Here is a 23,552-nt window from a genome sequence, read left to right as displayed (position 1 = left end):
TGGATAAAGGGTCTGTCCCCGCGGGGCGAGTCCCTCTCCCTGCCGCGGGCGAGCTCCAGAGGCCCCGCTTTGCCCCCGCGGCTGACCAGCAGGGCACGGTGGTTCCCAGCAGGGCACGGTGGTTCCCAGCCCGGCGCGGTGGTTCCCAGCCCGGCGCGGTGGTTCCCGGCGGGGCCGGAGGCCGCGGGGGAGCTGCGGGCGGGGACCCGGGCCGCCTCAGGCCCCGCGCGGTGCCGGTCCCCGCCGAGCCCCGCGGGCCGCAGCGCCCCCCGCAGGCGAGGTGAGGAGAGGCGCCGCCCCAGACCCGCCCGCGGGGCCGCCGCGCCCGGGTCCCGCCGCTGCCCGGGGACGGGCCGGGGAAAAGGAGGAGGAGGCGGAGGAGGAGCGGCGGCCCCGCGGCCGCCCTGGAGCCGCCCGCGGTGCGGCCCTGCTCGCCGCAGCTCGCCGCCGCCATGAGCCCCGGGCAGGCCGCGGGGGAGGAGGCGGACACCGGCGCGTCCCCGGCACTTCCCAGGGTGCTCTCGGCGCTCTTCTACGGGACGTGCTCCTTCCTCACCGTGCTGGTCAACAAGGCGCTCCTCAGCGCCTACAGGTGAGCGCCGGGGCAGAGCGGGCCATCCTCCCCTGCGGTGCTGGTGGCAGGCGGTGCCGGGCGATGCCAGGCTGGCCCTGCCCTTCCCGCTCCAGGTCGCCTTCCTTGGCCTGACCCACGGGTCACGGACCGCGGGCAGCTCCTGCGGGAGCCGGGCGGGTCTCTGCAGGTTCAGACCCCGCTGGTGCCCGGTGTGTGCAGTTCTGCAGCACCGCCCGACGGCGGGCACAGTTCCGACAGCGCCCTCTGTTCCGCGGGGTCTGTTGGCTGTTACCGGGGATGGCCCCGCCGCAGACACCCCTGAGGGAAACGGCGCATCCCCTGACCATGCCTGCCCAACGAGACCTTCCTGCCAGCACCTTTCTTTCCTGAAGTAGCCAGAAATGAAAAGCGAACCTCGTAAAATGGCTCAAGGATAATAACACTGAAAGATTCCATCCTTGACTTGATGGTGCTGATTCCCATATGGAATCACGGTGATAATTAGCATCTTCTGCCATTGTGTAAAGCAACAGAATTAGCTACAGTTAAACTGCAGTAAAAATTAAATGTGTCTTACACTTTGCGTTTTACTCTTAGTTTGCAGCTGTGAGGAATAGAGGAGCTTGAGCACTCTTCTCCAAGTAATATTTTTCCCATCTAGATTTGTACTTGTTGGACTTCGATCATCCTTGTGGGTCCCTTCTGACTCAGGATATTCTATGATTCTGTGATTATCCTGTGACTGCCATTTTTCTCACCATTAACATGTTTTACTTTAAATCTTTGCTCTGTTTTTTTCTGTGGTTTAGCTCAACTTGAATCAAAATAAGAAAAAACAAATGAAAAGAAAGTTTAAAAGCCAAACTTGCAGTCATTTTCTAACATTCAGTGCTATTTGAACATATAACTGCTCTATTTAATTGCTTATAAATCGTACATGGTGCAAGTTGAGAATTTTTATAGTGGTTTTTATCCTACAGACTGCAGCTCCCTGCAATACATCTAGCACACCTGCGTGAGATAATCAAATACAGTATGTCCACCAGTAAGCCTAAGTTTTTTATTAAGACCTTACAGCATTGCTGGAAATATTTAGGCCTTTGCAAATCACAAATGTCTGGAGAAATCTGTGTAGTACAGATAGGTGAACTCTCCATCTTTATAAGGAGTAGCTGTAAATACTAAACAAAAGGCAGTTTAGGTGTCACATGATTATAAATTGAGGTCCTGTTGTTTCTTATGTTTTTCCTGCCCGTTATACTTCTGTTTCCCTGATTCACTTTTGCTACCAGTTGCTCCCAACTCTGTGTTAGGACTGTAATGCTCTTATGGCCTTCCTGCTGTGATTCAGCGTATTTCTTTCTTTTGTTGATGCTTTTTTTCTCTCCCATCCCAGTTGTGTTAATTTGAGATGTACATTTCTCACCACACCAAGTAGGAGCACAGCAGTTTCTGCACAGGTCGTGAAGTTCAGCAAGGCCAAGTATGAGGTCCTGCATGTGGATTGAGGGAATCCCAGGCACAAATATATTCAGCTCAGAGGCTGAGTTGAGACTAGCCCTGGGGAGAAAGACTTGGGGATGTTTGTGGACAAAAAGCTGAACACCAGCACTGTGTGCTTGCAGCTCAGAAACCCAGCTACCTGGGCTGCATCAGAGGAGGTGTGGCCAGTAGGTCAAGGGAAGGGATCCTGTGCCCCTCCCATTATTACAGGTGAGATCCCACCTGTAATATGTATCCGGATGTTGGGCCCCTGAACACAAGGAAGACATGGACCTGTTGGAACTAGTCCAGAGGAGGCCACTAATCACAGTAGCAGTGATCACAGGACAGCAGCAACTCTCCTGTGAAGACAGGCTGAGACAGGGTTTTTCAGCCTGGAGAAGATTCCAGGAAGACCTTGTTGTGGCTTTCCAGTGCCCAAAGGGAAGAGCTCAAGAAGTTTCAGAAGGCCTTGTAGTGATAGGACAAAGGGAAATGGCCTTAAAGCTGATAGAGGGTAGGTCTAGATTGATACTAGGAAGAAATTCTTTACTCTGAGAGTGGTGAGGCACCAGAATAAGTTGTCCAGACAGGTTGTGGACTCCCCATCCCTAGAGTCTGGATGGGTCTCTGAGCAATCTGGAGTGGTGGAAGGTGTCCCTGCCCATGGCAGAGGGTTTAGAACTAGATGATCTTTAAGGTCTCTTCTGACCTAAAGCATTCTGTGATTCTATCCATGCTTTCAGTGAAAGCAAACCAAAGGGTTATAGTATGGATGTAGCTGGTTTAGTAGACAACAGATGTTTCTACAATATTCACCTAAGAACTTGATTTTGACAAAAACATGTTGCTGGTATGTTTGGACTGTAGAGATAAGTTTCCATGTTAGGGCAAGTGCAGGAGGTTCAAGTTACTATCCAATCTCAGGATTCAAAATATATATGAGAAGCTACTCAAGAAATGACACATTAAGTGTTCTCTAAGTGTGTTACCTTCACTTTATGAGTATTCCCCAAACAACTAGCAGTTCAGAATTGATTATCTGTGCATAGGCTGTATTACTTGGGCTGCAGAAATAAAATATATTATACTATACTGCTACAACAAGTATAGTCCTGAGCTCTTCTTAAACACAGGCCCGTTATCCTCATGTTTGTTGACTTTGGTATTAAACTTTAACTTTTTTGGTTTTCCTAATTATTTCTTTCCATTCCTCTGTACTAAATACCTGTTCATGCTTTTCAGCTTCCCATCACCAGTGTTTCTTGGAATTGGACAGGTATGTTCACAAGTTAAGCATATTAAAAGCATTTATTATTTTGTAAGTTAAACTAATCATAATAGAGATAGATTTTAGGGGGCAAAATCACAGTTATAGTGAACTGCTTTTCTTCTGGATTAGATACACGATAAGAAACTGTACTTTGTTTCATTGAAAACAGGCAACTTTGAGCTTGCGTCAAAATTATTGCCTGGAGAGAGTCATATAAAAGACTGGAATGCTATTTATTTCTCCTTGTAAAGTTCAGTAATTAGGGAATCTGGCCTTAAAAACCATCCAGCTTTATTCTAGCAAGTATGTACATTCTGTGAGTGGCCTTGAGCCTTTATGGACTGCATGCAGAGATATTGCCCTTTTTGTACCCAAACCATGTATTTCTTCATAAATTTCTCCCCACTTCCCAGTTTTCCAGTAGGACTAATGCAAAATTTTGATTCTTTCTTGCTTTATTTGCCCATGGGTATGTTGCAGTATTGCAGCAGAAATGTTTTTTGTTATTTTTGTTCTTAGGAGGCATTGTAGTAAAACCAAAGTTCAAATGCTTGTGGACTGGGTCCATAAAGAAGAATGTATCACTGCAGAGGAATGATAAAGATTGAAGCTACTACTTGAAGCAAGTAGTGTTTAGGCAAATACATTTTATAGAGAATTTGCCTTCTGCCAAGGCTGCACAGCAGGGGGTATTGAGGAAGAATTGAGAACAGGGTACCGCAAGCCTGACATCTCTGCTGTTGGGTGCTAGAGAGAGTAAAATGTCTTGTAAAGATTTTGTGATGTGATAGAGAGAGGGAGTTTTACACATCTAGACTGCTCAAAGAACCACAGATCATGTTTCAGTGAAAGGCTAGAAAACTTGGCAATAATTCATGTCTTGATGCAGGTTTTTTCTTTGCAGAGTCTAAGATTTAATGGCATTTCCATTTTTTTGTTGATTGATCCTTCCAGAACATGAGTCCACCACATCCTCTAGATAGTTGATTACTGTATTTTTGTATTAGGAAAATTTGACCCTTTGTTTTGACTTCCTGAGGACAGCATTTACATTTATGATGTATGATGCTCAGATATTCTTTTTCATTCTGCCTGCATCTTTACTATTTCTTCCTCAGGCTGTCAACAGACTGATCAATGCCCAACCTCCATCTTGCATTACCAAAAAAAATTTTGGGAGTGGTTCTGCAGACTAAACAATCCTCTGAGTAAAACATTCTTGGTTTATCTGGGATTGTGTCCTATTTTATTTTCTCAGCATGTATTGTTTCACAGGATGCCGCTAATTTTCTTCAGGATAGCAAAGTATATGTGTGTATTTTACTTTTAAATACATAGCTGGAAAAACTGATAAGAGCAAAATTATTTCATTTTGTTAGTTGCATTCTGCGCTGTTCTTTTAGACAAATACATAAAACCTAGCATTTGTATGAAGATTTTGTCCTTGAAGCAGTTTTTTCATTCATACATTACAATTTTGCTCTTACATGACTTCTCATTTTTTCTTTTTGTTTAGATGGCAGCCACTATACTTATCTTGTATGTGTCAAAACTAAATAAGATTGTTCACTTCCCTGATTTTGACAAAAGTATACCTGTGAAGGTAAGGATCAGATATGTCCTGGTATTTGTAGGAAAGAGTTGCTTCTTATAGTAGCATTCTTTCTTACAGAGACAAGAAGAACATTTGCATTTCTTTTTCAAATGGGATTATTCATATCACAGCATTTAAAAATGGATTTGATAATTTTCATTTCTCTGCAGTATTCTAGTTTGGGCTATAGAGATAAACTCTGTTTGGAGGGAAATCTGGTGCCATTTTGTTATGCAGCACATGGAAAGGGTGCTTTACCTTTATGCAGCTGGATGAACTCTTTCATATTCCTGAAAGGTTTTTCTGGCTATATCTCTCCATGGGATCAATGGGAGATATGTGTTTTGAAAGACTTTTGAACACAGCATGAAGAGAGAAAGACTGCTTGGAAATATGAATGGAGCATGTGATAAAATAATAGAAAAATAATGTGATGGATGAGAAACTGGAACAACAGCTGACTCCCAGTATAAGATTATGTTCCATATGAGGGCCTAAAATAATGCCCACTGAAGATGGTATACATGGCAACTAGCTGCATCATACAGACCTTAAATGTGTATAGTCTAAAGAGGCACAGAACAAATGTGAGAGGATCTCCTCTTACCTGATTTTGGGAACTAGGATGTGGAATGACTACAGCAATGATCCTTGAAGATTTCTGCATCTCTGCAATGTTGCTGGAATGTTTTTTTTGATACATTAGCCTGATGAGTTTATGTCTTGTTGCAGGGTATCCGTTGTGTTTGCTCCAGGACACAGGGAGTGTTCCCAGCCCTTCTGCAGGGCTCAGATATAGCTTTTCAGGCCCACATCTTTACTGCAGAATCTTGTCTTACTATCTGTGGTTTACAATGGATGTCTCACAGATACGTTTATTCTTAATGCATATTGAAATAATTTGCACTGCTACATGTACAAGTCTTTGAGGAAAATCTGTGGTTTCATTCATAAAATGAACAGTCCTTATCAATATCTGTTGTTAGGAAAACTTTGCTGGATAGGCTGGGAGCAGTCAGCATTTTAGGACTCACATATTGTTTGTAGTGCTGGATTTGACTAATGGTAGTGAGTCAGCTGGATTGCTCAGTTGATTTCTCTAATTTTTAAGGAACTCTTAGGCCAACTCCTTATCCTTTTGTCAACTTTTGCATTGACACTAAGATAATCATTACTTTTCACTCCTCAGCTGGTTTATGTCTTCAGTGCATTCAGCTGAGTTTTAAAGCAGTGAAATGCTTATTTTAGTGATGAAGCTTTGAAGTTGCTGACCCTTTTAAAGTAAATGATTCACTGATCTATGCTGTTGTGCTGGATGTTGTAATTTTGTCTTTACAATGGAATGAATTTTGGAGGAAAGACAATATAATGTCTGCTCTGTTTTCAGCCTATAAATTAAATGAGCCAAAATGCTCGAAATAAAAATTTGCAGATGAGATAGTGCATGGCAAAATTTTTGCAAACATATGTTGACATGCTGAATATTTATTGTTACTCACACTCCTGCTTGCTTTATCATCTTGTTTATTTTACTATGACTTTCACTCAAAAGTTAACTTCAGTTGACTATCAATTAACTTTTAGTTCACATTTTTTTCTCTCTTGCTGTGAAAGAAACACAGAATTTTTAACATAGATAAAATATACCCCACTCCTCTGTATGCTTTTTCAGCAAAGTTTTAAAAATGCGTAGCATTTGACTTTAGTGTTCTTTAAAGTGTAGAAACACTGTGTAGATCCAAGAGCAACTCTTACACATTAAGATAGAGGATCTGTTATGTCTTTCTGCCATTTCAGCCCCTCTTGATTAATAGTGAATGAGACCAAACGTACACACTGCCTTTGTCCCCATTGATTACTTTGGTTGGTTTAAATCTTCTGCAAATTCCAACCTTACCCATTCTGTGATACTTAATTTTTTTCTGTAACAGGAAAATTAATGGCTTTGAATTGCAGCTGATTATTGTAAGGAGCCATGTCTTCTTCTATATTTTCTTAAGGCTCTGAAGTTCCATTATTGTTTCTGTATATTGTGTTATGGACCATATGTTTCTGTGCAAGTGAGTCTCTTGGCTAATTTTATTAACTCATAATTACTTACTTTCCCTTTCTAGTATCTCATATAGCATAATTTTCTGGGTAGATCCAAAATGTTACAACTTCCAGCTATACTAATATATGTGGAGTACATAGAGAACCACGGCATACTTATAGTTTATTAACTTTTTTATTCCACCTCTTCACTTGCTTATTTAGCTACTGTTGTTAATATGACTTCTATATCTAAAATAAAATGTTAAAATAGGTATTAATCTGAAGATTATAGTAACTAGAATAAAAGTGATTGACGTTTACTCCAAATGGATTGTAAGTCTCATTAGTGGTAGATTGCAACTCTTTTAATGACATCAGTGAAGTGGTCATGACCAGTCACATAAATGGGAGCTGCAGATGAGTTTGCAGCCTAGTTGCATTTTTTTTCCTGTTAAAAACCCCTCTTTCTTGATAAAAGAGCATCTGATATTACAGTTACCAAATTTTATCAAGTAAAGTTTCTCAACAGTACTTCTAAACAAAATAATCTGAGATGTGCTTTTAATTTTATCACAGTTGTTTCCTCTGCCTCTGATTTATGTTGGAAACCACTTAAGTGGATTATCAAGTACCAGCAAACTCAGGTACAGTAAGTAGAAGTTATAAGTAGACTGTTTGGATTTTACCCTTTTCTCTTGTGGGGTAAAAAAGAAACACTAAAGAAGAGCATTATCTAGAGTCTTAAATCCATTGGTGTCTGCCTGCTCATCTGTCTAAACCCCTGTACTGTTTTGAAATTTTTACCCAAACATTTGGTCAGTTTACAAGTTGTCTGCTTCCTTTAAGTGGATCTTAGCCAGGCTTGTACTGACATAAAATCACAATACACCTATGTGACCATGAAAGTGCTTACATTTTTACCTCACACCCAAGCATCCAGCTTTTTCTGGGTGTCTTAACCAGAAAACTAGAAGGTGTTTCTGAAGAAAGAAGCATAAGGAGGATATTTGTACCATGCTCTCATGGCACTTAATTAGGAATCACCAAGAGATAAAAAACCTGCTGCATAGTGAGATGGTGGTGACGGCCTAGCCCTGCTGAGTGCCAAAAGCAGGTTGTCAGGGAGCGCTGCTGAAGGGTGCCTTGACTCCCATGTGCCTGTAAGCATAGACCCGTGAGAGTTGCTTCCATGTTAGTGCTAAAAAGGTGTAAGTAATGTAGACATGTGCTGTAACAGAATGAATGACAATATTTTCTGTGGAAGATGAGCACGGAAGCATGATGACTGTGCCAGGACTGGAGGATACAGCACTACCATTGTGGCGGTTTTTTATGTCATTGCAGGTTCCTGAGGGTTTAGTACTAAGCTAAATCAAAACAAAATTTGCAGGTTTGTGTGCATTTTGTAACTATGCGACAGATGCTAGGAAATAAAATAGAGCCACAGAATCGTAAAATCGTCAGGACTGGAAAAGATCTTTAAGATCATCCAATCCAACTGTCAACCCAGCACTACCACTGAAACACTGGACCACTAACCTTATCACCCAGTGCCAGATCCAAACACCTTCAGGGATGGTGACTCCACCACCTCCCTGGACAACCCGCTCTAATTCCTGATCACCCTAATAGTGACAGGTTGTTTTTTTTTCTAACAGCTAGTCTGAATCTCCCCTGTCTCAGCTGATTTGTTCTGATTTCACACTGCAGACACAGTAGAAGAGACTTACCCTCACCTCATTACACCCTCCTTTCAGGGAGTTGTAGAGAGTCATGAGATTCCCCAATGTATTACTTTTAATTTGTTTATATTTCTTTTTATATTTAGAGTTAATGTTCTCTAGCTATGAACACTAGACACCTGATTCTGCAACTCCTCGTTGAATGTGTTCATAAGCTGTTCCACTGAAACAGACATTGAGACTTAGGCAGTACTGTGCCTAGTAGCACTTCAGCCATTGTGAATATGAAAGTAATTTCAAAACTGCAAAAGTTGGCTTTTTCTTTCCCTTTTCTCTGACTGTAAATTTAAATGTTTAGTAGGGTGTATAAATGCACCTTCTCTGTCTCCTGCGGCTGGTATACATCTTTTAAAGTTACTAGTTGTAACTAATTTTTATAACAGAAACTTTAAAATGCCTGGAGTGTTTTTACAATTAACATTTCATTACCTTGCATTTTGTTACAATATATGACACTTGTTTTCATCATTAAATTCTCCACCTTGTTTGGGTTGTCTGAAAGGTGAAGATGATCCTATGCATAAATTCAAAATATCTGTTGTAAAGTTATTAAACATTGTGTTAGGAATGATATCATTTATTAATGCAGTTGTTAATAATTATCTTAAGCAGGGGATTAATTGGTCTGTATGGCCATGCTGTCACATTTACAAAGTGTCAGATGCATGTGTTTTTTCACCCAAAAGGTTTCCAACTGCATTACTTCATGAAGTTCAACAATATGTTGCTAAAAGCAGCAGCTTGTTTGGTAGTTGGAGCTGATCCCACCTTTCATGTTTCTTGTATTTCCTCTAATTTTTTGGTCATGGATTTATTTTATTTTATTTTATTTTATTTTATTTTATTTTATTTTATTTTGTTGCAACTTGTTTATTAAGCATGTTTTTGTTATATTTTATTTCTGTTACATGTTTTCAGAGACAGGTTTATTCTCTCTCCTCTTAAGTTTACAATAGAAATATTTTTTATTTAACTCTGCCTATGAATTTTTCAGAAAGAATTATTTCATAAAGGTTATACTAGGTAGACAATACCTACTGTATTCCATTTCAGTAATGCGGAGTGTCCTTCAGAAACATAGCCTGTTGCACTGATTTACAAGTTGGCAAAGCTTCCATCCTTCAATGATTTGGTTTTCTAATGTGCATCTAATGTCAGACTGACATTTTTATATATGTACTAAATTATTTGGTATTTATTTTTGTTTCTTATTGCTGGACTAATTATTCCATCCCCTGAGTTAGTAAAATAAAAGTTAGAATGTAAGAATGCTGTTCATCTGATACTATACTTGGATTTTTATTTTTTTTTTTTGACAGTTTGCCGATGTTTACAGTGCTCAGGAAGTTTACCATTCCACTTACTTTACTGCTGGAAATCATCATACTTGGGTGATCCTTTTTGTTTGTTTGGTTTTGGGGTTGTGTTTTTGTTCTGCTTTGTTTTGTTTTTCATTTAAGATACCTTTAATTTTAGATCATATCAAACTGATTACTTGTGTCATCTCATCAGAATACTGAATGAGTGATTTTTATGTACAAATAGAGAAAAGCAAAGAAAGAGATTTATGTAGCTTTTTCGAAGACATAGGTGTATACATTTTAGTGAAGAGAGGGAAAAAATCAGCTGCCTTCATTTTCGTCTCTCATTCTTCATACTGTTACACAGGCTTCAAGTCATCACTCAGACACTTTCGGTGGTTATGTTTGTGTCTTGTCTTGGAGGCTCCTAAACTATGAATTGCTTCAAACAGACAGATTCTTACATCTCCAAAGAATGCTGATAGCATGGCAGTCTGCTTTTGTAGAGTAACTGTCTGGGTCAAGTCTGAAAACATTTACGAAGCAAAATGGGTTCTACCAGTTGTTAGATCAGAGAATTCCTTACTTACAGACATCTATATTATTTTTCATGAGAAATTAGGAAGGATATGCTAGCTGTTAGGATCTCTAATTTCAGTAGTACTGAGTTGGAGGAACAGGAGTATAAATACATCATACTTGGTTTAGAACTTCACGGTTCCATCCACATGGCTGGTGCTGGACTCACAAGGTGAACTCACAAGAAGAAAACCAGCTTGCTGAAGCTGAACCCAGGCAACATGAGAGTGATGGTCAGGGGAAAGCTAAAAAAGCAAAAATCCCTGAAGTAAACTGTCATCTTTTTGCTGAAGCAGCAGTTAATTGATCAGTGTGACTCGTATTTGGAGATACTCTAGAATTCTTTTATAGTTTTAACTCCTTCCAGGGAAAGCAAAATTTGCTATGTTCTGTTGACCTGAAGACTCCCACAAGCAAGTGAAAGAAAAAGTGAGTCATTGAGATTATCATAAGTGCTCAGCTGGAGAACAGCAAGGTGGTCTATGAGTGCAAGTAGCATCCTAACCAAAGGAAAGCTTGGGAGGAGAATGCTGTATTGGTGCAGACTGACACACTGTGTTTCCTTAGGGCTGAAAATGAAAGGACTTGAGAGAGTCTGTGCAGGCTTATGTCAGGATTTTTGAAACAATCAAGATCTGGGTTGTCACTCTTGAGAGTCATTATGATCAAGGTGTAATTTACCTAGAATCTGCTCAGTGCTTTGTTGTTGGGACCATTTATCACTGGTCCACAGATGTGTTCCTTTACACATAGGACTTCTCCAAGAGCATTTCTTCAAGACCATTGTACATTTGATTTTGATGGATCATCTATTTCAGTCTATTTTGACAGAATAAGGATTAGGGGAATATCTGTAAGGCATATTGCAGTATGGTGCAAAAAATGAGTACTTAAGATGTTTCCAAATAAAGTAATGTAGATATAAAAGCATTTTTATGGGTTTACAGTATGCTTTTTACTACTCTGTGACAGCACTGACGCAGTAGTGAAGAATGTCATAAGCTCTATGTTTTCCCTTTCAAGTACAAAGTTTCCCTTTGAGTTCAAAATAAGTATCTATTTAAAAATAATCCAGACAGCATGCTGTATAGCATCTTCCTCAGCAAAGGTGATGTGAAAAACTACATGATGGATGTACAGTGATTTTCTCTTACTGGACTGCTGGAAGACACTGAGATATGTCTACTATGAATATCAATACTCATTAAATTTGTTTGGTTCAGTGCTGTTACTTTGAACCTTTAATCTTTACTGTTATAATTGTCTAGTAATAGAGTGCTCACAGTGCTTTTTTAATCTCTCTTCTCAGGGCCAAGGTCTGACAGCGTGGCACATGGTCAGTCACGTTGTTTCTGTAAGGTTGTCAAGACTTCGCCCTTCTGTTAAATGTTCTGTGATTATTAATTGCTTTGAAACTTTTCAGGCAGACAGCCATTTAATCTCTGCTTCAAATAATGAAAATGTGAACTGTTTCAATTTTTGCCTACAGGAAACGGTACCCACTGAATATTATAGTCAGCGTATTTGCCATCATTCTTGGGGCTTTCATAGCCGCTGGGTAAGGTTTTAATATCTCATATGAAGCCATATTATGAGGGGAGGGACAGCAGGAGGACTTTTTTACTTGTTTAGTTCCAAATAAACCTAAGTTGAGATCAGTTACTCTGGATAAAGTTGATTTGGAAGATCTCTCTAGTAACATCACTGGGAGGTGCAGTTATACAAAAGAAAAAACCTAATTGCTGCTGACAGTCTTTGTGTGTGTTTTTCCACATCTAGGTTTTCCATGTTTGCAGGATCATAAGTGAAGCAAGTTAAAACTCTGTGAGGAATGTTATTTTTATTTCATGGTATCAGTGTATTTTAATAATCTTGGAAAAATATATTTTTGTTCTGGATAGAAAGACTGATATTTTGGTTGTCAAATATGGAGTTAAGAATCGTATAATTTTTAATCATAAAAAGCCCACTTTTTAAAATAAGTTCCATTGTAAGATAATGTTCACAAAGCACGTATATGCTGTTGTCTCTGTTTTCTGTATGAACATTCTTTTACCTAAATGGAAAGGTAATGTTTTGCTTGTTTGTTTCCTGGCTTTGCCATGAACAAGGGTAAATGATTTCCATGTGATGTGACCCAGATAGAGTGATGTCCTATCAGATGAATTACCCTGTATTGATGAGGTAACTAGTCAAAACAGAAAGGATGACGATATGTCTGCTCTGACTGTAAAAAACAGTCTGATTTTATTCTCTAGTCACTTCTTATAGTAAAAGAAATGGGTAAGTATACTCAGTTCTATTTAGACTAGCTGTCAGGATTGAGATGGGTGGAATTTTCTCTGAAAGAACATTTCTCTGAACATTTCCTGCCACTTTCATACTGAGTATTAGGAATTCTCTGATGTCTCATTTGTGATGGTCCTATGACTGGAGAAACATCATATACTTTGACTTACGAAGAAGGCTTGAAGCAAAGTGTGTGACTGGCGAGTTAATGGGATTTGCATATCCCCATTCACAATATTCATCTTGGTGAGCAAGGTAATGCAATTTTGCTTTTTTACAATATCGTATTTCTTTCTTTCCCAGGTCTGATCTGTCTTTCAATCTGGAGGGCTACATCTTTGTGTTGCTAAACGATATCTTCACAGCAGCCAATGGAGTTTATACAAAGCAGAAAATTGATCCAAAGGTAACTGTGGGATAATTAGATTGAATTTAGCATTATGACAATATGATAACAGTGGGCTACTGTCCTGGTTTAGGGCAAATTTGGGGAGGAAACCTCCAAAGGGGTCCTTCTAGAAAGCAAATTCAAGTGGCCCTTTCCCCTATGTGTTTGGGAGATAAACTTCCTTTGAGAAAAGTGGAAAAAACTGTTTATTTAACAAGCAAAGTATTCACAAGCATAAAAAATGAATAATATTAAACAATACAACCTCTCACTGTTCTGAAGAGATGGCAAATTCAGAAAGTCCTTTTGTGGGGTGTAGCTTGGCTCACTCAGTCTCTTATCAATCCCTCCTGTGAGGGAAAATGCCACATCCCAGGCCCCAGTGGGTCACAGGTGTGAGCTCCCAGTTTTTTCTGAGTTTTCAGTCCAGAGCAGGGCTGATCAGTTCCAAGAAAAAGAAAAAGCCACAATTTGGGGAACTTTTCTGCCTCAGCTAGATAAAATCTAACTAAAAGCAAGGGAGAGCTCTCTCCTGCTGTCCATGCTGCAGACAACACACGCTGAGAGAGAGCGCTGAAGCTCCTATCTTTATGTTTTTGAGTACAGCCACTTCAGACATTCCACCGCTTCTCCTTTTCCCTCCCTTCACTCTGAGATCTAGTTTTAAAGGCACAAAACTTATTTCTGGGCTAAACAGATGAATGGGGATACAATTCAGCATCATAAAGTCACCACAGGACATCTACTTATTTTATGAATTTTATGTACTTACCATTATGAACTCATAAATAACTTCATCTACTTTCATATTTCAGTTGATAATATACATTCTTAATACAGAACAGCCTGGAAAAAATTGTTATTTGTATCTCTGGCCAGGCTTTGGTAAGCAAACAGTATTATTTTCTTTTCTTCCAAGCCTTTCAGGCAGAGTTCGTAGTTACTGGGGAAAAAAAAAAAAAGCAAACCATAAGCAAACATTTGGTATATATTTGGTATATATTTATATTTGGACAATGACTTTTTGACTAGAAACACATTTTATATGAGGTTTATGTAAAATAAACAGAGAACTGTCCAGACTGAGTCATAACCACTGTAACTATAGTCTTTTTTGGTTATCTCAAAGCCACACTGCAGCAAAGGCAGATGTGACAAGGAATTAGGTGATATGTTGATACAAATTACTTATGGAAGTGTTGGGCAGGCTGCTCTTCAAATGCAGTGCCATGAAACATACCAAGTCATAGCAAAGAGCAGTCTTGGATAGAGGTTTGGTTTCTGTCTTCTGTATTTTAAATTGAGATATATTCTATTGTGTTTACTCACTCACAATAATGTCAGAAGAATTACCAGAGTAATATGTAGTATTTTGCTCCCAAATGGCTTTTAATGTGAAACACCATGTTTCATTTTTCACAGGAGCTGGGAAAATACGGTGTCCTCTTTTATAATGCTTGTTTCATGGTGATTCCAGCAGTTATTATTAGCTTTTCTACTGGAGACTTTCAGCAGGTAAGTAGCAATATTCCATATCTCAGACTGATAATGTTATTTTGTTCATATTTCATTTAGGGAGTGGAAGGGGCTTTCTGTTTGTTTCTGAAGATGTAATTCTACCTCTGTGTTCGTGATTAGTGTTTGAAAAGTGTGAGTTGGACTTGTCCTTTATGGGTAAGAACTTGTGATTATTCACTTATGGAGAAGCTGAATTTGTGTGATAGTCCTTATTTGAGTCTTTGTCTATGAACTAACACGTGTTAGTCCTATTAAATTATGCAGATAGTTACAGTGTCAGACACTGAAGTCAAATCACAGAGAAAACAGAGAAAATGGAAAAATTACTGATGACAAGACAGCAAATGATTGTAGATAACCCTGGTAGTTAGCAGATTTTCAGACCAGTTTTTACACTGGCAGAGCTCCTTGCCTTGACCCATCACAACCTATGTCTTTTCCTGTGAAGTCCAAACAACAGTACTATGTCTCTGTTAGGTCTATGCTTCTACTCTCCTAGCTAGATCTGTAAACTTTTAGAGATTGCAGTTTGTGAGTGAACGTCTGGGTTATTCATTTCTCCTCACCAGCTGGCTCACTGTGAGGGCAGGAAAGCATGATGCAATGTAAGAGGAAGGAAGCCCCAGAATGTCTCTCTGTTATACTCACTCAGCAGCTTGTTGTTGCAACCAGCACAATTCTAGCAGGGCAGAGCTGATCAAGATCCTTTTTACCTACTATGTCTTATGACAGAGGCTCAGCTGGCTGCAGCTTAGCATGGACTAACAGCCTTTATTCTGTTTCTCAGGGAAGTGTTCAGCCTTAGCTGAATTTGGTGCTTACACAGCAAGTGTAAACAAATCAGATGAAAATGAGGCATATCCAGGAGTTACTAGAGATGGAAAAGAATGTGACAAATTTCTCAGTGACTGTGTGGCACTGTGTGTTTGTTTGCTGCACTTCACTAGGGAGAACACTTCAAAGTGATTGAGCCTTTTCATTGATCTTTGTTGGCGAGAGACCTTAGTAAGACCTTTCAAGGCCTGGGCCTTGAAAGCTGCTCATGAATGAATCTGTGGTGTGGAAGAGATTTAGAGGAAATTATTTATGTATTTGCTATTTCTGTCTGTCTCACATCAACATTATTTATTATGTGTTATTATTCACAGTGTTAGTATATGTCAGTAAATACCAAAACACAGTTTTCTGTATTGTGTTTTTGTTAATTGCTTACAGTGTGCACTTATGTATCTGCACTGCTCTGCATGTTACAAGTATGTGCCTAGGTATTGTGGGTGCTGTCATCCTGTTGTCTCTCAAGTTAGATGCATTAAACTGTTTCCAGAAGTAATATAAATGGCTCATAATTTTGGTATGAATTAAAATTATTTTGTGAATCTACATATTTTCCTATTAAGTACATTCTATATTTGTTTAAAGTTGATTATATAGCACATAATTCTCTCTCTCTCTCTCTCTTTTTAATAGGCAACACATTTCCAGCACTGGGCAAATTTTTTATTTGTCTTTCAATTTATTCTTTCCTGCTTGTTGGGGTAAGGAATCAAGCAGGTTGTTTTCATTACACTGTTTCAAATTTCAAATCTCAAATGTAAGACTCAGTAATAAGTTATGTTAAAGTTCAAAGCAAATGGTTTTTCCCCAAGGGTTATGTCCTGACTTTTAGTTATTCCTAATGGTGTAAATAACTGTTCAGTGCTATCTGGATTTTTGACCTCACAGTATGGTGCTGAACAACATGACATTTAGCTTTATATTTTCTGTACTGTCTCTTCTAATCATCTAATTTTTTTTTGAGTTAATAGCATGTAAGTCCTTGGCACTGTTTCAGTGTGTTTGTTCTTTAAAGCAGCTGGAAAAGTGTGAGAGACTTAAAAGTAATGAAACAATGCTTTGGTCCTGTTGAAACTGGAGAGTCAAAGGAAGAATTACTTGCAAGTTGCATCCTGTTCTTCTCTTCCACATCATAATCAAGGAGTCAAACTAACTTCAAATACTGACATATAAACAGCACAGAAAAAAGGGAAGACTCTGCTAGAGCTCAAGTAGTATATTTTAACATATGTTTTGAATATTCTGTATGTGCACATCATTAACTTAAAATACAGATTCACAGAAATTCTTTTATAAAGGTTTGAAACAGGTGGGAATATAGGTCCCAGAATAATACTGATCTAGAAAATATTGAACATCTTGAAGTATTGCTAAATTTCTTAGCTCCCTGGGAGGAGTTTATAAAATTTTCTCCTTTGTTTAGGTTTCTCTTGATGTATTCTACTGTACTGTGCAGTCATTACAATTCTGCGCTCACAACAACAGTAGTTGGTGCCATCAAGGTGAGTTATGGACCAGAAGAGGGAGATATAAATGCTCAAAAAGATAGGAAAGAGCATTGGCTCAGCAGTGACCTTGATTCTACTTTAAGATATAAATTCAAAATGAGGGCTAATATTGAGACACTGCTTGTGCCAAACAAGGTCGCACCACAAAGTGACCCTGTTCTCTTGCATTGAAAGTCAAGTATGTTCCAGAAAGCATTGTTAGTATTGATCTATTTTTATTTCTCCTATGAGAGAAACTGGAACAATTTTAATTAAAAGATGTACATTTAGCCATATTTCATCAGGCACTATCCCCAGCCTCTGTTGTTTATTAGCTTATTGGGTGTTAGTCAAGGTGGAAATCCAGGTGAACTGATTTGGGCTAACTTGCTTTTACCTTGGGCTAAACTAATTTCCTTTGCAGCTGATACATAGGGCTTTCATAGATACAGAATAATGACTAAGCTGAAGTATGGAGTGTGCTTTATGGTTAAGTGCCTCAGCCTCCATGTGAGAACTTGTGTTTTACCTGAACAGACTATTTAATTTTGGTTTGTACAAATTCTGGTCAATTTGATCAACACCAAAACATGCATGTCTTAAAAACTGAGCCCAGTGTCCTGACTGTGTGTTTTCTTTAACCCACTTTAATTTAAAACTGTGCATCTTGCTCTGTATTGATGAGGACAGCATGTCTAGGAACATCCCTGACTGCCCATGCATTTTTTTGTAGTCCAGTTTGGAGAGAAGCACAGAACTGTAAAGCTGAAAGAGCTTTAGTAAAGATAAAACTTACGCAGCTGTGGGCAAAACATTTTCAGAATTCAAACTAGCTTAGGCACAGGAATAACAGTACTGAAAGTGCTTCCTTCCATGACTAAGGAAAATAATATATTCACCATAACAAACTCTGCAAAAGAAGGGGGGTGGTTTTCTTTCCACATCCTTTTTCTTTTTTGAAAGCTGCAAGATTAATCTAGTAGTTTTCATTCTGTGGCCCTGAAAGCGTTCTTTTAAACTTTGTATGTCTGCATCAAACCATTAAGTCAGGGCAAGACTATTTATATTTTCCAAGCTGGAATAGTCTTTGACACACTTTGAGCAGCATTAAACTTGAGAAGCAGGTTATGATGCAGCAGTCTCTGTTAGAGATTGATAGAGACAGATGTCATTGTCCAGGCTAGCTGATAAAACAATTGAAAGCAGCAAAATGTTGGTAAAACGAACACACATATCTACATCTTTGGGGGACTATTTTTCCAAAACTTGATGCAGGTGGGTGAGAGGTAGAATCTTTAACTTTAAACTGTGCCTATCATGAACCTGTACCTAGTGATTTCAGTGCACATTTAGTTGGAAAAGTAAGCAGATAACCCTCTTAATGAAGTTAAAGTTTTACTTTAACACATACTTTTTATGCTGGAGAACCCAGAACCCACTTCTAAGAAATGGAATTTGAATTCCAAAGATGATGAGAAATACATTTCAAAAGGTGGCCCTAGCTCCATTTTGTCCAATATCAAATAGCCTTTTTTTCCCCTAAAAGTCATTGTGCATTGTATACATTTAGAAAACATACTGATTTTATTATTCTTTTCATTGCTACATTATCCATAAGGCTGACATCCCATGAGATGAATTTAAAGGCTGGTTTTAGAGTCAGCAACACAGTGTAGATATTTCCTTAGAAAAGTGTGTTAGTTGATATTGCTTGTATTGTTGGAGATGAAATTTGACTTAAATTAATACATGACTTCTGTTTCCTTGCAGAATATATCCATTGCTTACATTGGAATGTTGATTGGTGGAGATTACATATTCTCCATGTTAAACTTTGTAGGGCTAAATATTTGGTAAGTGAAACTTGAACAGCCTTTATTTACTAAAGCTGAAAATTTCTTGGTGAGCTCCAGTTTTATGTTTTGTTTCATTTGGGTGATGCAGTTTTGAAACTACTGGCCTGAAGAAGCACTGCCTCAGGATGTGAAGTTCATTACAGTTAATTATGTCTTTTCATGGCTGTTTTCAGATAGTAAATCTTATTCTGGTAAGGCCTAATTGTGGAATTATGCCTGTAGTTTTACTGTGTTGAATTGAATTGGTTCTTTTTCCTTTTGTTATGAGCAGCAGTTCTGAACTGCAAGGCTTCCAAGTAAAAGCCAGGTGTGGTGTGGGAAGTGAGAACGCTGACTGAATGAGTTGTGCCCATTGAATATAAGTTCTAACTTGTGAGTTGTTACTTTCTGTGCTTAGAGATGATTATTTGTGTGTATGAATCTATGTGAGCAACTGGTAATTGATCTTTGTCTACTTGGGACTGCTTTCTCAGATGGATTACATAGCTCTGAGGCACTCCTAGTTTATGATAGCTGGTGTTCTTTAGCCCTTCAGAAGGAAAGGTACGTACCTATGAAATGACATCTGTAATATCAGATATCTTTGACACCACTGTTCATTCTCTTTTCTTTAGTATGGCAGGAGGACTGAGATACTCATTCTTAACATTGAGAGGAAACAGCAAGCCTGCACAACCTGGGGATGAAGAGAACGCACTTCAGATGTCAAAGAGTTAGACAAAGTGCCTGCCTTGAAAGAGACTGAAGATACAAGTTTGTTTAGCATTGCCAAGACCTTAAATAAGTACCTGCTGGAACATACTTGGGCCAATAAAAAAATCTACCTCAGTTGTTACAGATATGCACACAATTCACAGGCTCAGAAATATTTTAACACATTTTTTACATGTAAACTAGTTTGATTTTAGCTTTTTTTTACTCTGCAAGCCATTTTATGGGAAGGAATGCTATAAGCAAATCTCAAGTTGCAAATTTCTGCATTTACCTGTACTTGGGTGCTAATTCAACAAGATCTTTGAGCTTTGTTTCAGTGACTGCTTGCTGTTTCTTGAGGCAGAACTGCCTGTAAAGGTCATGAGGCTTGATTCACCATTGCCTTATGCCATATACAATCCTTGATATCAGTGAGGAGATGAAAGATCCTAATGGTTCAGATTAATTTGATGCATGTATTTGCTCTTGGGTAAGTGATACAGAACATATGGGGCAAAGAGGATATTTGCCCCCAGATTGTTCCCTGTGTAAATGTGAACTAAAAAATTCAGGCTATGTCCATGTGTGTCCATTGCATAGGCATTGTCTCTGTATTTTTCTCATCCTCAATCAGACCATGGTGTTCTGCAGGAATTGTCACTGTTGTTATAAATGAACCCTCATGACTTTGCAGCAAATCAAGGACAGTAGGGAGATGACAGGGGATATTTTAATATTTAAAGATTTTTTTTGTGTGTATGTCTGTGAGCCAGTACCAATAAGTCTGTATTTGTTAAGGTACATTTTTCTTTTTATATCACCATCCCCTCCTCTCAAGTTTTGTCTGAAATGACCTCACTGCAGAGAAGTGGTGCCACTATGTACAAACATAGTGGGGAAGGAAAACAGATTTGTGGAAGACTGACTTGTGTTTAAATAAGGAGAAATGGCTAGTGTCGTATTGTGTCTTATATATGCAGTAAAAGCTTATCTGGTTTGTGCTTTCAATTTCTAACCAAGTAATCATAATGAGGCTGGAGGTTACGACAGTAGGCTCAGCTGGTACAGTGGTTAAGAGGCCCAGACTGATGGTCTGAGTTATCACCTGGAACAATAACACCCATATCTGTATTTCCTTTTTTGAAAATAATAATGCTTACCTGTAATCTGAGGATAAAATGTTAACCTTTGAAAATGTGATAGAAGCACTGAAGTGCTGGAAGACAGCAGAGAAATTAATCTTGTTGAAGCTCTCAATTCCCTGTAGCATGAGCCAAGATTTTTGAAAATAATCAAATCAAAAGAAGATTTTGAAAGACTTTGACATGGAACCAGGGTGGTCTAATGACTTGTTTGATACCCACTTGAATTAAAATACAGCTAAGAAAATCTGAAAGGCATTAGTCTGTGTGTAGCACATCAATAACCAATCTGAATTCAATCTAAGAAACATGTGGGTAACTCACACCAGAAGCTTCAGGGAATGACTGCCTGCATGGATTCGAATGGCAAGAAGAGTAGATACTAGAAGTGGCATTTAAAGGTACAGTCAAAGTGAGAAGAGAAATCTAAGCTATCCATTTTCTCACAGCTGGTTAAGAATGTGACTTTCATTTTCTATCTGCTGAAGACCTTTGGAGGGAAAGCGTTGCAGCAAATATTTTTCAGTGATCTTCTGTTTTTAAAGATTCCCTTTATGCTTAAAAGCCTTCAATATTTTTGAGTGTATTCTTTTATAAGATTCCTCTTTCTTCAGAGCATCTCTACCTCCACAATTCCAATTACTGAACCTTAACTCTCTGCCATGAGACAAGGTATTGGAAGATTTTCATTAATTATTGAATTAGTATGAGTGCCATTTGGTTGCAATACCGATGAACACACAAAGGCACCTGCTAAATAAGATGTAGTTCCCACAAAGGAACACCTAACATATGCATATAATTCATTAATGTTTTGCTGTACCTTTTATAAATAAAAAGATACAGATTACATTTTTAACAGGTGTTTTGTTTTTTATTTTTTGGTTTTGTTTTGTTTTGGTTTTTTTTTGTGGATGGACACATAATTGTCCCAAGCACATGAACAACACAAATATTTGCTTTATTAACTGCTGTAGTGTACTTAAAGAAGTTTCTTTAGTTCATTCTGCACCATAGTGGAAGTGATTTTATTTAATTTCTTGTTCATAGAATGTTTTTGAAGTGCTTCTGACTTATATTTCTCACCCAAAATACAGACCTGATATTCATAGTCATTATGACAGTTTTAGTAAGAATAATTAAAAAATAAATCTAGAAATAACAAGAAATAGGTTCTATCTAGAAGTACTTGCAAGTACTTGCATACTTCCACAAAGAAACTCAGCTTCAGTCAACAGTATCTCTATATCTGAGATACTGTTGACTCCAGGAAATTTGCTGATTGAAATTCTGGAAATATGCACTCAACCAGGCACCTCTATCATGTTAGAATTTAGGAAATGGCATGGCTGTTTCATCCAGAATGTTAATAATTGTGTCTTTCAGTTAATAATATAGGCATTTAAAACTGATTTTTTTAGGACATAGCTGGCTACTTTTGTATAGATTTCATACTAATGTTTTAAATATGACATTTGTACCATTACAGGTGTCAGAGTATATTTAGAAGGAAATATGCAAAGAAAAATAACTACTGGACCAGAAAACAATATTGTCCTGTACACTGATCTGTTCATGCTCTAAATTTTGTGGAGAATTTTTAACAATGACCTGGTTGTAGTGAAGTGAGATTAAGTGAGAAAATGTGGTCATCTAGGAACTTTCTACCCATTCACTGTGTAAAGTTTTTGCAGTGATTCCTGTGGAGGTCAGAAAGGCAAAAAAAAGTTACCTCAGAAAAAACTTAGACTGGGCTCAATGAAGAATTCTTCACATTCTTAAGACTTTATTCATTTTCTTCTCATTATTTGGCCTAATTTACTCATATTGGGCCCATGAAGCTCTGTAGACCTATCTGAGGCTCTGTACCAACCCCAGGAAAAGAAAATGAAAATGGAACATGGAAGTCCAGAGGAGAAGACTGAGAGCTGTTGAAGATTGTGTTTTGATTCCATCATCAAATAGAAGGGATTCTTTTAAATTTCGGTGGCATTAATTTAAAAGAAGTATTCAGCATTATTTTTACATGCAGGAAACTGAAACCTCTTCACATTAAAAGTATTCCTTGAACAGTGAATGCTTCTTTAGGTTATTTGTGATTGTTTATAAATACTTTCATAAATATAATATTCAAACCTTTTTTATTTATTTGACTGGGATTATGAGGTAAACCCTGAGGGGAAAATTAACACATCTTTAGTGTGAAGAAACTGGGTTGTTGTCAAGCTAAGACAGTAATGATTTTTTATCTTCTTGTTACAAATTAGCCAGTGTTGCCTTCCTTGTGATTCAGACATTGTCTTTACTTGTAAAGCATCTGCACAGTTACAAATTTCTGTCTGAAGGTGTCAGTAATGAAACATGATAAATCTTTTTTACTGGTTTCAGTGTGAATTTGTTCTGGAAATGTCTGGGTTATTTATATCTTCACTGTGAGAAGTAGTGTTGATCTCTGTTTGGAGTATTCTTTTTCAAAGGTTTGATTTAGACCGTCTCTGGTCTCTATGAGTAAATGGTAGACATTTACTCATAGAGACCGGACGAGAATGGTAAACAATGACAATAAAATTAGTTTTTTGGGTTTTTGTAGTTTCCAGAAAAGGAGTGAAACCTTTCCCCTAAGGCCAACATCAAAAATCATTGTTTAGTTTGGATTTTCTCAATAGTTTACAAATGTGGGTGTAATGTAGTGATGTTATTCTAACCTAAATCCTAAACATTTCCTGGAAAAATGAAATCATGTGACTTGATTAATCCTCTCACTTC

General features: G+C 38.3%; 1 protein-coding gene across 1 annotated transcript; it reads left to right on the top strand.

Moving 5' to 3' along the window:
* Nucleotides 1-452: 452 nt before the first annotated feature.
* On the top strand, nucleotides 453-21,605 carry SLC35D2 (solute carrier family 35 member D2; the record flags this gene model as incomplete). The annotated part of the gene is made up of 12 exons (XM_083882806.1): nucleotides 453-592; nucleotides 3,302-3,335; nucleotides 4,846-4,932; nucleotides 7,534-7,601; nucleotides 10,019-10,090; nucleotides 12,069-12,137; nucleotides 13,172-13,274; nucleotides 14,679-14,771; nucleotides 16,242-16,309; nucleotides 17,032-17,110; nucleotides 18,866-18,948; nucleotides 19,566-21,605. 12 exons carry the CDS (start codon nucleotides 453-455, stop codon nucleotides 19,666-19,668), a joined length of 999 nt encoding a protein of 332 aa, XP_083738932.1. The 3' UTR covers nucleotides 19,669-21,605.
* Between the last annotated feature and the right edge of the window lie 1,947 nt (nucleotides 21,606-23,552).

Source organism: Zosterops lateralis, assembly GCF_965231275.1.
Source record: "Zosterops lateralis genome assembly, chromosome: Z".
NCBI lineage: Eukaryota > Metazoa > Chordata > Aves > Passeriformes > Zosteropidae > Zosterops > Zosterops lateralis.
This window is presented reverse-complemented; position numbering and strand designations above follow the sequence as displayed.